Source organism: Mus pahari, chromosome X (assembly GCF_900095145.1).
Source record: "Mus pahari chromosome X, PAHARI_EIJ_v1.1, whole genome shotgun sequence".
NCBI lineage: Eukaryota > Metazoa > Chordata > Mammalia > Rodentia > Muridae > Mus > Mus pahari.
This window is the reverse complement of record NC_034613.1, coordinates 47,909,639-47,922,138: the sequence shown is the minus strand read 5'-3', so window position 1 is coordinate 47,922,138 and position 12,500 is coordinate 47,909,639. Positions and strand designations below refer to the sequence as shown.

The 12,500-nt window shown below is 39.9% G+C and overlaps 1 protein-coding gene across 1 annotated transcript in view; it reads right to left on the bottom strand.

Moving 5' to 3' along the window:
* Positions 1-8,318: 8,318 nt before the first annotated feature.
* Adgrg4 (adhesion G protein-coupled receptor G4) overlaps positions 8,319-12,500 on the bottom strand; it is an 88,895-nt gene continuing 84,713 nt past the window's right edge. Inside the window, exons 21-22 of the mRNA XM_029534465.1 lie at positions 10,831-10,976; positions 8,319-8,509 (exon numbers count right to left, since the gene is read on the bottom strand). Coding sequence (XP_029390325.1) covers positions 8,319-8,509; positions 10,831-10,976 — 337 coding nt within the window. The remainder of the gene's footprint in view (positions 8,510-10,830; positions 10,977-12,500) is intronic.

The following is a 12,500-nucleotide window of genomic DNA, read 5'->3' as shown; positions in this document are numbered from 1 at the left end:
CTATTATGAATTTGTGTACAAATATTTTTACAAGTCCATTTTTTTCATTTCTCTAGGATATGTGCATAGAGTAGAAGGGTTGGGTCATAGGGTACATTTAACTCAATTAGAAACTTCAGACTTTACAAATAGGCTGAACCTGGTATTCTTCTGCCTGGTGTGTTAATTTGTATTAATTTAAACCTGTATATTACCCACTGTGTCCTCACATCTAATTGTCTATTTCCCAGACAATTGCACAAGCTTCATCTGTCTTTTCCAATGACTTGAACACAGTGCGTACTCAACAAATACTTCTCAAATTAGATGAATAACTGAAAAGCTCCAGTGATTTATGCCTAAAGAGTTAACATATGTTACTTTGGAGAAATTGTTGCAGATGTAGATATTTTATCACTTTAAGGGCAGTGCCTGCTTTCATGGATAGAACTGTGGCTTTTATGCCAACCAAATACTCCTTTAAGGAGCTTAGTGTAGAACTGGGCATAAAGAAATACCCATAGCAATCAGCATGCCATGCTCGATTAGATAACAGATTTAAATAATATCAAACATCACTAGACATTTATCTGAATTTTACCTGTTCCATTTCTAAATTAGAGTCTAGAGGAAGCAAAGAGGAGAGAGAGGGACGCTCTCTTTTCCCCCTCCCTCGTTATACCAGCCCTCATGCTAGGAAATTGTTGACTCAACTCCACAAGCTCATTTTCAAGGTAATATAGGTAAGGGAAATATGGTTCCCACTAATGTGCATCCTTCTCTCTGTCTTTTCTTGAAAGGATCAGTGTTTGAAGTTGTTGTTTTTTTTTTTTTTTTAAAAAAAAAAACTGGATCTTTATTCTTTCCCTGTAGCTGCAGCTAAAATGTCTATTCTTCTGGGGGTTTGTGGGCTGAGGATTCAAAAACAATCTTTCTTGCATGAACTAGACCTTCATCAAAATTCACTGCAACTGAGATTCATTTCCATTTCGAGTCCCATTGCTACCCACAACCAACTGAGCATGATGGATGAGTTGGATAACAAGTTGAAGGTGATAACTATCTAACCATCTATCTACCTTGTTCCCTATTAATGTTCCACATCCTTCAGTCTTGCCTTTCTTCACCTCTAAACAGTGCAGGATGTAAGTAAGCAAAAGTCCTCAACTTTTTATAACAAGCATGAAGCTAATATAGGTAAATCTTAGAACCTTGGAAATATACCAGTCCAAACTTTATATTCAATTTATATCATAGTTTTCACAGGACTACATATGCTCAGGAAACATCTGTATGTTCCCTGTGCATTTAGATAAGAAGGTATTTTCAATAATTGAAGTCACTATTTATTATTGATTCCTTGGAGCCTGTTTGTTTTTATTGTTGTTGTTTTAATCTCTTTGTTTGTCCTCCGGATTGAAGCCAGGCCTTTTTATTTTTTATTTCATTATTTTTTCTCTTTTTTTATTACATATTTTCTTGCTATCCTGAAAGTCCCCTATTACCCCTGACCCCGCTTCCCAACCCACTCACTCCCACTTCCTGGCCCTGGCATTCCCCTGTACTGGGACATATGATCTTTGCAAGACCAAGGACCAAGGCTCTTGATGAACTATAGCTATGGCACACATCAGCAACACGTGTGTGTGTGTGTGTGTGTGTGTGTGTGTGTGTGTGTGTGTGTGTGTGTGTGCTGTTAATTTGTTTTTTCTTTTTAAGGTAATCTCTTTATGCAGTTATAGCTGGATGAGATCTTGCTTTTAAGCCCAGGATAGCATGGAACTTACTCTATGTTGCTGGTATGCAGGCAGCCTTTGAACTCCCCCATCTCCTGTCTTATTCTCTCAAGTCCTTGGGTTATAGGCCTGCACCACCATGCATTGGCTTGAGTCCGCTTTAACATACAACAAGGCTTGTCCGATGCAGGGCCCTGAGCAGCACCTTTTTCTGACTCTCACTTTGAGAGTACTAGGCTGTTAGCACAGACGATGTAAAAGGAGCACTCTTCCTAGCTTGCCTTCTGCAACAACAGCCTTCCCTAACCCAGGCTGAAGACCTCTAAAACGCTCAGGCATTTAGGGAAACTCTTATAAGACACCTTTTGGGGCTATCAGGAGAAGTGCTTTAAAAGGCTTGCTTTAGTGTGAACTAGCACAGAGAGCTGTGGCAAGACAGCAACAAACAAGTAAGCATGTCACAAATCTCTGAAGATCACCTTCTCTCTCTCTCTCTCTCTCTCTCTCTCTCTCTCTCTCCCTCTCTCTCTCCTTCCTTCCTTTCTTTCTTCTCATTATGTAACTCTGGCACATTTGGAACTTGTCATGTGTACCCGGTTGGCCTCAAATATGAGGCAACCATCATGTCTCTGTCTACCAAATGCAGGATCACAGACTTGAAGCACCCCACTCATCCACGATCGCCTTTTCTAATGAGTACTCTTCTCTCATACAGCAGCATGCTTACATTAAACTCCTCAGCCTGCTCAGTACCTACTGCTTCACTTCTGTCTTAGAAAAGCAAGTGAGGACATAAGTGAGACCTCGGAGGAGTTGGGAAAGAAACTTTCTTACCTAGGCACTCTTCCCCTCCCTAAAGAAGTGTGTCCATTGAGACACTGCAGAACCAAGTTGCCTCATGTGTAATGCTATATAGTCTTTTAAAATCCTCTCCTTCTTCGCTCCCAACATTACTCCCACTTTCTTGTAGAATGCCTTCTACACTGTACGTATTATTCAGGGAACAATAAATAGAAAGGTTTTTCCCCCTACCACTATCAAACCTGAAAGGCTCCCTAAAGATTTTGGTGCCATGATTCGCACTCATTGTTTAGTATAGCACAGTTCAGTTGTTCAGACACAGTCCCCTAGGACAGAGTCTAAACTAGTAATGTGGAAATATAAGAAATCACTGTTTATACTTCCAATGAGTGCTGCTCTCATGAGAAGCCCCCTTGCCAGGAAGCTATTCCCCTGCCCCCAACACTATTAAGTGTCTTGCTTTATACACCTATATCCTATTCTGTGCCTTATTCTATAATCTTTCTACAAATGAGTTTAATTACCAAACTGTTTTCAGCAAGGACCCTTTGCTTAATGAGCTGGAGTTGACAACATGGTCAGTTCAGAGACAACTGTTTTTCTGTTGCTGGCAACTTCAGACCACTGCCAGAAGCATTGTCCTGGAGTCACTGCTGGCTCAGCTGGGACGTGCAAACAGGGACGGCTCCTTTGCGAAGCTTATCTACTAATGGGACATTATGTGTTTACTCAGCCTTAACCACCCTCACTTTGGAAGATTCCATATTATTTTTCATACACTTTTGCATTCTTACTATTTTTTAAGCTGGCAAGGAACCTTTTATCTAGGGCTATTACAAAATGGGCATCAGAATTATTGTGGTAAAAAAGAAATCTTGAATTCAACTCTGTTAAAAGTAAGCAAAGGAGTTTTTAAGTGCTGCAACAAGCTAGTGAAAAATCACTGGACAAAGTCGAGTCCATTTGGTCTGGAGATCTGTGTTTGCAAAAACTTCTACTTGAAGCTAGGCTCATCATGTCCCATGATGACTCATTTCAAAAGGGATGGTGTCTGTCTTTAAAAATCCATTCCTGTCATGGTGACTCACATCTGCAATTCCAGTACCTGGCTGGGAGGCTGAGGTAAGAGGATCACGAGTTCCAGGCCAGCTTAGGTTATAAAGTTAAAAAGTCCAGGGTGTACTAGAGAAAAGGCTCTTCAAATAAAGCACTTGCCATTAAGTTTGAGGACCACAATGCAGAATCTTCAACCTCACAGGCTGTCACATCAGCACTTAGGAGATCCATGGGGCCAACTGGCTAGTCAGAGACTCTGCCTCAGTAAATAAAGTGGGGCACAATCAAGGAAGACACTCAATGTCAAAACATGCACCTACACAAATATGAACACATATGCACATACATAAACACTACACACACATACAGGGAAGATAAAACAAGGGCTAGAAATGTAATTCTGAGATAGAGTACTTGCCTAGCCTGAACAGAGCCCTAGGTGCCATCCCAGTACTATGAAGACAACCAAACCAGCTTCTAGACACTACCAGAGGTTTTACATTTTAATGACATAAAGAAAGAATTCATAAATACAAGGGTTCTATAAAGAAAGAAAAGGAGATTCAGGACTTATTATCGGGAAGAAATCTATCTAAAATTTCCTCAGGCTGAAAGGACTTTTAACACCTTTGACTGAATGTTCCAAATGATGAATAGCTTTCATATGTATTAATTCATATACCATAATTATTTATTGTCAGTTGAATCACATATACAGACACTGTAAAGACTATGAGCTTGGAGTAATTGTTTCATTTTACAGCTGACCTAACTATCAAACTTAACTGTAGATTGGTTTTCCAATGTCAAAGTTCATCTGGGAATTTAAATTGTTTACTCATTTGTTTATTTAAGCATAGATGGCCTCCATATAAAAGATGTTAGTTTATGATATGTGTTAAGAATAGCTAAATGCTTACTGATATGACCTCTTCAGCTTTCTAAAGGAAATTTCTGAGGACACATTGGAAAGATAAAGTTGCCCACACTTTCAGATAAGGGGAAGCAAACAGAATCTATCCATTGACCAAATCTGGCAGAAATTGGTGAAAGCAATTATCCTTGTCACCCCGTGCCCACTCATTTAACCATAACAGCTAAGGAAGGATGACATACCATCTGTTCCTATCTCAATGACTGTCAAGGACTCTCAACCCTTGAGTGTTTGGGAAAAAAACTCCAGTAGTGTTCTGTCTTGGAAAAATATCGCTTAGTTAAGTAACCAGGGCACTGTTTCTCCTCCTTCTCCTTCATTCACAATTTCCAACCATTCAGTCATACATAGCCTGATACACACATGAAAAAAATATAAAGGGTCTATGACGTGCTGGGCATTATAAATGTGAGTGTGTGTTACTTCACTTATTTTACCTATTCAACATCAGTATAACCTGGACCTTTCTCTAGTGTTCCAGACTCTTTGTGTCTCCCAATTGCTTAAAAGATCAGAAGCACACCAGTTAACCATAAGCTTGGGCTCTTGATAATATAAATAGAGCCCTTATCTTCCCTGGTCCTTTTACTCCCCCTCTCCCGCACCTTCCCATATCCCTAGATGTAGGGTAGATGAACCATCCCAGATAGTCATGGTTAACTTTTGGATTTCTGGGAGAAAATAAAAACAGTAAAGGCTAGAGTCCAAGTCAAGAACCTCTGGAGCCTTAGTGCCTAGTACCACTTTGGTTTTGCCAGCATGCTCAAGGGCACAGAATGGAATGGCAAGCCAGATCACATGCCCTGAAGCTGTAACAGGCTTTGTAGTTGCTCATAACTGAATTATGAGCGTTTGCTTGTAGTATTGGAACTGGAGCCTTGCCTTCCTTAAGCTGTCCACCTCCACTTCCAGCCCAACTAGACCCTGTATCATTTTCCTCCCACGAACCACTTGTCTTCCACCACATCCATGTCACCCTCTATTGCAGTGTGTATGCTCCATCTCTCCCATCTCTCTAGTCAAACACCTTCTAATGATAGTAGACTAACTCTCTAGCCACCTGAAGGGAGTAGTTGAATGGCGGGTGCTGATTGGAAGCAGTGTAAAGATTCTGGGGCTTCCTTTTCAGAATTTCTTTGCTCTGTCTTCATAAAAGAATAAACCACTTTGTGGCCCAAGAAGGACAAATCAACACATAAAATCCAGACATTTAATCTCTGCTGTCCAGGCTATTTCAAATTCTCTAATTTGCAGAAAACCTAGTTTTGTTGTTGTTTTGTTTGTTTGTTTGTTTTTGCTAATTAACAAGAGGAGCCATGACAGGACTCATGAACACTTACATTAAAATAATGTTTCTGTTTGTCACAGTATGTCAGGGCATGAGAGGTGAGCTGTGAGCTCACCATCCCAGGAACAGGAGAACAACCAGGAAGGACTGTACTACTTGCTAACAATAAATACAACCACAGACATTTTATAGCCAAAAGACCCCCCCATCAAATTATTTGCAGAATGCATAGGTTGGGTTTTTTTTAGTTTGTTTGGTTGGTTTGGTTTTGTTGTTGGCTTTGTTTTGAGGATTTGTTGTGTTTTGTTTTGTTTGGGGGGTTGTTTGTTTGTTTGTTTAAGATAATGTTTCTCTGTATAGTTCTGGCCATCCTGGAACTCATTCTGTAGACAAGGCTGAACTCGAACTCAGAGATCCACCTGCCTCTGCCTTCAGAGTGCTGGGATTAAAGGCATATGCTACCACTGCCTGTCTGCATTGGTTGTTTTGTTGATGGTGCTGGTGGTAGTGTTTTAGATTTCTAAATTGCAACCAAATCTTGTCCTTAATTCTATTTTTGGGTGATAGTAACTTAATGCTATCAATCTCAAAGACATATAACATTCAGGGTACTTGTCATTTCTGTTAGTCTTTTCACACACAGAGAGTAGAATTTCGGGGGACATGCAACTCACCCCAAACAAATACAAAATGTCTCTCATCCTGCTTAGCCACAGATCACAAAGCCATGGTACTTGTCTGTATTTGCTCATTTTGTCATCTTCAGATGGTTCTTCTTCGTCCAAGATTCTTCTGTAATGATTGCCCTGGCCTACCCCTCACTTCTTATGGAGAGCCAAGAGTTTCAATTAGTTCCTGTCCTGTTACGCTCATCAGGACCCTGCTTGCTTCCTCCTGGGGAATTGTCTTGGATAGGAAATAGTCTCCACTATGGAATCCCTGCATGTGTGAATAGATGATTCACCCTTTCCACAGAACATGTTTAAGTAAAGGGTTATAATAATAATAATAAAAGACTTGAAAGCTGGAGATTGTAGCTTTGATTTTTCTGGAGGGTGTTTGCTTCTTTTTAATGACAGGAAAACAAGAAAGGGATTTTTTTTCAGAAGCTCTGACCTATGGCTTTCCTGCCTACTTTTTTGTGGGTATCCAGCCGCAGAAGAAACTTGGTCACTTAACATTTTTTGCCTCTCAGGACAGAGCAAATAAAGATCTTGATCTCAGTTTGTTTGTTTGTTTGTTTTAGGACATTCACTCATCAGTTTTTGAAACAAAATCTTTAATGTTACGGATACTTCTCCCTTAATGCTTCATAGATAGGTATCAAAATTATCCTTAGTGAGGTAACCCAATCACAAAAGAAGTCACTAGATATGCACTCACTGATAAGCGGATATTAACCCAGAAACTTAGAATACCCAAGATACATCTTGCAAAACACTAGAAAACCAAGAAGGAAGACCATCGTGTGGATACTTCATTCCTCCTTAGAATAAGGAACAAAATACCCATGAAAGGATATAGGTACAGAGACAAAATTTAGAGCTAAGATGAAAGGATGGACTATCCAGAGACTACCCCATCCAGGGATCCATCCCATCCTCAGCCACCAAACCCAGATACTAATGCACATGCCAGCAAGATTCTGCTGAAGGGACCCTGATATAGAGGCCTCTTGTGAGGCTATGCCAGTGCCTGGAAAACACAGAAGTGGATGCTCACAGCCAGCTATTGGATGGAACACAGGGACCCCAATGGAGGAGCTAAAGAAAGTAGCCAAGGAGTTGTAGGGGGCTGCAACCCTGTAGGTGCAACAACAATATGAACTAACCCCTGAGCTAGAGTCTCTAGCTGCATATGTAGCAGAAGATGGCCTAATCAGCCATCATTGGGAAGAGAGGCCCCTTGGTCTTGTAAACTTTATATGACCCAGCACAGGGGAAGGCCAGGGCCACGTAGTGGGAGTGGGCAGGTAGGGGAGCAGGGGCGGGGGGTGGTATAGGGAACTTTCAGGATAGCATTTGAAATGTAAATAAAGAAAATAATAATTAATTAATTAATTAATTAATTAAACACACACACACACACACACACACACACACACACACTGGTGGGGGGAGAGGTGGATCACCAGTTAACAGTATCATGTACTGCTCTTCCAGAGGACCCAGGTTCAATACCCAGCACCCATGGGTGGCTCATAAACTCCTGTACCTGGAACTCCAATGTCAATGGATCAGAAACCATATTCTGGCCTCTAAGGGATCCCTTATGTATGTGACACAAATCCTTTCATGTAGATACACACTCATACTTATAAAAAAAAGTAATAAATAAATCTTGAAAGGACTGACTTTTTTGTTATCTTCTTTCTATTATAATATATTTAATTTTAAGGGTTTTTTTTTTAATGAAAAACAACACTGAAGAGAAGAATTATTCCAAGGCTGATATTTATTAAATATGATTTCATTCTGCCTCTTCCAAAACAATCTTCAGAATACAAGGTAGTGGCAGATTTGATTTATAAATTGAACATTTCCCCCAGTCCAGGACTGGGAGTCAGGTGGGCATCTCTGCTGACATTTATGGAAAATGATCTTTGTTTCTGAATGGAATTTGTTTTGATTTCTGCAGGCAATGCTCTTCTTATAAAAGTAGGTGCAGCTTCACAACTCAAGAAAGAGAAAGTGTACGGACCATCGTCAAAGTCACCTGCATGAAAATAAAGAACATTTAAGCTAGGGATATTAAGAATTTTGCACAAGGAAGAAGCATCTACCCAGAAGATCTTCCAACTAGTAATAAGGACACATGCTCCACTATGTTCATCGCAGCCTTGTTTATAATAGCCAGAAACTGGAAAGAACCCAGATGTTCCTCAACAGAGGAATGAATACAGAAAATGTATTTACACAATGGAGTACTACTCAGCTACTAAAAACAATGAATTTATGAAATTCTTAGGCAAATGGATGGATCTGGAGGGTATCATCCTGAGTGACGTAACCCAATCACAAAAGAAGTCACTAGATATGCACTCACTGATAAGTGGATATTAGCTTAGAAGCTCAGAATCCTTCTTAGATGTGAAGGAGTTAGAGACAAAGTTTGGAGCAGAGACTGAAGGAATGACCATCCAGAGACTGCCCCACTTGGGGATCCATCCTATAAACAACCACCAAACCCAGACACTATGGAAGATGCCAACAAGAGCCGGATGACAGGAGCCTGATATAGCTGTCTCCTGAGGGCCTTTGTCAGTGCCTGACTAATACAGAAGTGGATACTCACAATCATCCATTGGATAGAGCAGCGTCCCCAATGAAGGAGCTAGAGAAACTACTCGAGCTGAAAGGGACTGAAGCCCCATAGGAGGAACATCAATATGAATTAATCAGTACCCCCAGAGCTCCTTGGAACTAAACCACCAATCAAAGAAAATACATGGTGGGACATGTGGCTCTAGCTGTATATGTAGATGAGGATGGCCTAGTTGGTCATCAATAGGAAGAGAGGCCCTTGGTCCTGTGAAGGTTCTATGCCCCAGTATAGGGGAATGCCAGGGCCAGGAATGGGAGTGGGAAGGTTTGGGAGCAGGGGGAGGGGGATGAGATTGGTGATTTTCAGAGGGGAAACTAGGAAAGGGGATAACATTTGAAATGTAAATAAAGGAAATATCTAATAAAAATTTTTAAAAAAAAGAAAAAAGAAAAAGAAAATTTCATGGGCCAGGAAAGGGGACATTTGAAATGTAAATAATGTAAATATCTAATAAAATTAATAATTTTGGAAAAAAAGAAAATTTCATGGAATGATGTGATGTATATGAAGCATAAAAAATGAAAGTTATGAAAAACATATACTGTTAGCCTAAGTGTGAGGGAGATGAGCTCATTCTGACAGCACTGTCTGAGCAACAGGTACATATGTACTTCCTGCAGAGCAACAGTCATAATCTATGAGTACTTTGAAACAGGTCTTTACCCTCTTGGCTCTGCAGAATTATTGCTTGGTATAAGAGTGTTAGGATTTTCCAATATGTATTTGCTACTGTTTCCACTGAAGAAAAGTAAGTGTCCATTTGTGATACATATTGCTAATGAATGAAGATATCTCTGGGATCCTTTTTGCAAAACTGACCTTTCCCAATCAGCCTCAACTATTAGTTACTAAGGAGATTCCACAACACAGGACCTCTTTATACTATGATTTTCCAGGGTTCCCAGAAGAGCAATAACTATCTGTAGTTCGCTCCTCATAGTGTGAGGAGTACCAGTGGCCAAGGAAAGCTTGTTTTCATGAATACCCCTAATTTTTCCATCACAACAATGAAGACTAAGACTATATAGTGTGATTCAACCAGTCTTCTATTTTCATCTTGTAGATCCAATCTTTCCCAGCAATTTCCCTCCTAATACCTGATTCTCAGCTAAACATTTGACTCCACCTACAAGTATCGATTCCTGTGGTAGTAACTCAAGGGATATTTGTGGTAGGAGGCAGTAGCCATGGAAGCCACAAGGCCTGAGTTCTGCCTCACTCTGCTGCCAATGGTCTTAGTGACTGTTCGTAAGCACCTTTACCACGATTAAGTTTCTCTCTGTATAAAATGAGAAATTTGAACTAGTGTATGTCTAGGGTTCTTTCTGGCTTCAACAGTATGTGATAATTTGAAGAGCCTTTGAAGTTTTTTAAACCTTCTGTCTCTTCTCATCCCTATTAGTCTAACAGCTCAGCAGTCTATACATTCTTTCTCAGCTAAGAGTGTGTCCAAATATGTAGCTTCATGTATCTATAGAAAATCACATAAATCTACATATAGTTACAATATAGATGTTTAGTGCTTACCTGGATACATATCATAGGTATTATATTGTATTATATTATATATCATCATAACATAATAAATATTAATTATATATGAAATATGTACATGTTTTGAGGGAGAAGTATTATCCAAGATTCAACATATAGTCTCATAATATTGAATATCTCTGGAATACAAACACAAACAAAAGTGTCTTGTGCTTTACCATTTGGGAAGTTTATTTCTGAAGGAATGCTGGGTACAGATCCTATAGATTTGAAAGTTGTTGTTGACTTGAGCGATGGTGTCAATAATTTGGGCTCATTGTTTTTCTTCAATCTCTTCTGTTTAAGCCTAACATTTATCCCCAAACTGTTTCTCCCACCTGAAAGAATACCAGAAAAAGTTAAGCATGTAAAATTTATCATGTTCTGTATTAAAATAAGTGAGACTGTGACATAGTAATTGTACTGCCTTCAATAATCCCTCTAAATATAAGGTTTAGTGCTTAATATTTGTTTATTCAGGGAGTTAGCTTTTTGATGAAGTTGTGAGAAGTCAATTTGTCCTGTGGTGTGTGACACAGGAAAAGCCAATGCACTTCCTAAGGATGTCTGCTTTTCCTAGAGCATAAGGACTTGTAGGTCACTAGTATACCCAGTATAAAAGATATCTGGGTACTATTTCTAGACTCTTAAAGTACAAATGTTGCCTCTCTGAAGAAAGCAGACTGGCCTTTGTGTGGAGACTGATACAAGTTGCCGGAATTGAAGAGAAGATCATTTGATAATGGAACACTAGTTTATGTTGGAATTTTGATAGAGGTTGTGTTAAATCTACAGATTGCTTTTGGTAATATGGTCATTTTTCCTATATTAATCCTATCAATCCATGAGCATGGGAGATTTTTCAATCTTTTGATATCATCTTCAATTTCTTTTTTCAAAGACTTGAAGTTCTTGTCATACAGGTCTTTCAGTTTCTTGGTTAGAGTTACTCCAAGATATTCTACGTTTGTGAGGCTACTGTGAAAGATTCTGTTTTTCTGATTTCTTTCTCAGTCTGTTGGAGTTGCTTATATAAACTATCATATGCAAGTAATAATATTTTGATTCCTTCCTTTCCAATTTGTATCCCCTTGATCTCCTTCAGTTGTCTTTTTGTTCTAGCTAAAATGTCAGGTACTGTGTTGAATAGATATAAAGAGAGTGGACAACCTGTCTTGTTCCTAATTTTATTGGAATTGCTTTGAGTTCCTTTCTTAGATAGTTGCTTAGTTCCATCGTCATCAGAGAGGCATCCTCAGACAGCTGATGGGAGCAGATGCAGAGACCCACACCTAAGCATTAGACAGAATTTGGGGGACCACATAGAAGTGGTGAGAAAGGATTGTAGGATCCAGAGGGGTTGAGAACAAGGCCCACAGATTCAACTAAGCAGGGCTCATAGGGGCTCCCAGAGGCTGAACCAACAATCAATGAGGCTGACCTAGGCCCTTTGCATGTACATTACGGTTGTTTAGCTGGGTGTCTTTGTGAACACCTAACAGTGGAAGGAGGGCTGTCTCTGACTCTTTTGCCTTCTCATGAGACCTTTTACCTCCTACTGGGTTGCCTAGTTCAGCCTTGATATGACAGCTTGTGCCTAGTCTTATTGTAGCTCATTTTGCTATGCTCAGTTGTTATCCCTGGAAAGTCTGCTCTTTTCTGAAGAGCAATAGAGTAGTCGATTAGGGGAGAGGGGAGGGGAGGTGGGGCTAGGAGGAGGGGCTGCGGTTGGGATGTATTTGTATAAGAGAAGAATAAAGAGGGGAGGAAGGAGGGAGGGAGGGAGGTGAGGAGAGAGAGAATCAGAGGCAGAGAGAGAGAGAGAGAGAGAGAGAGAGAGAGAGAGAGA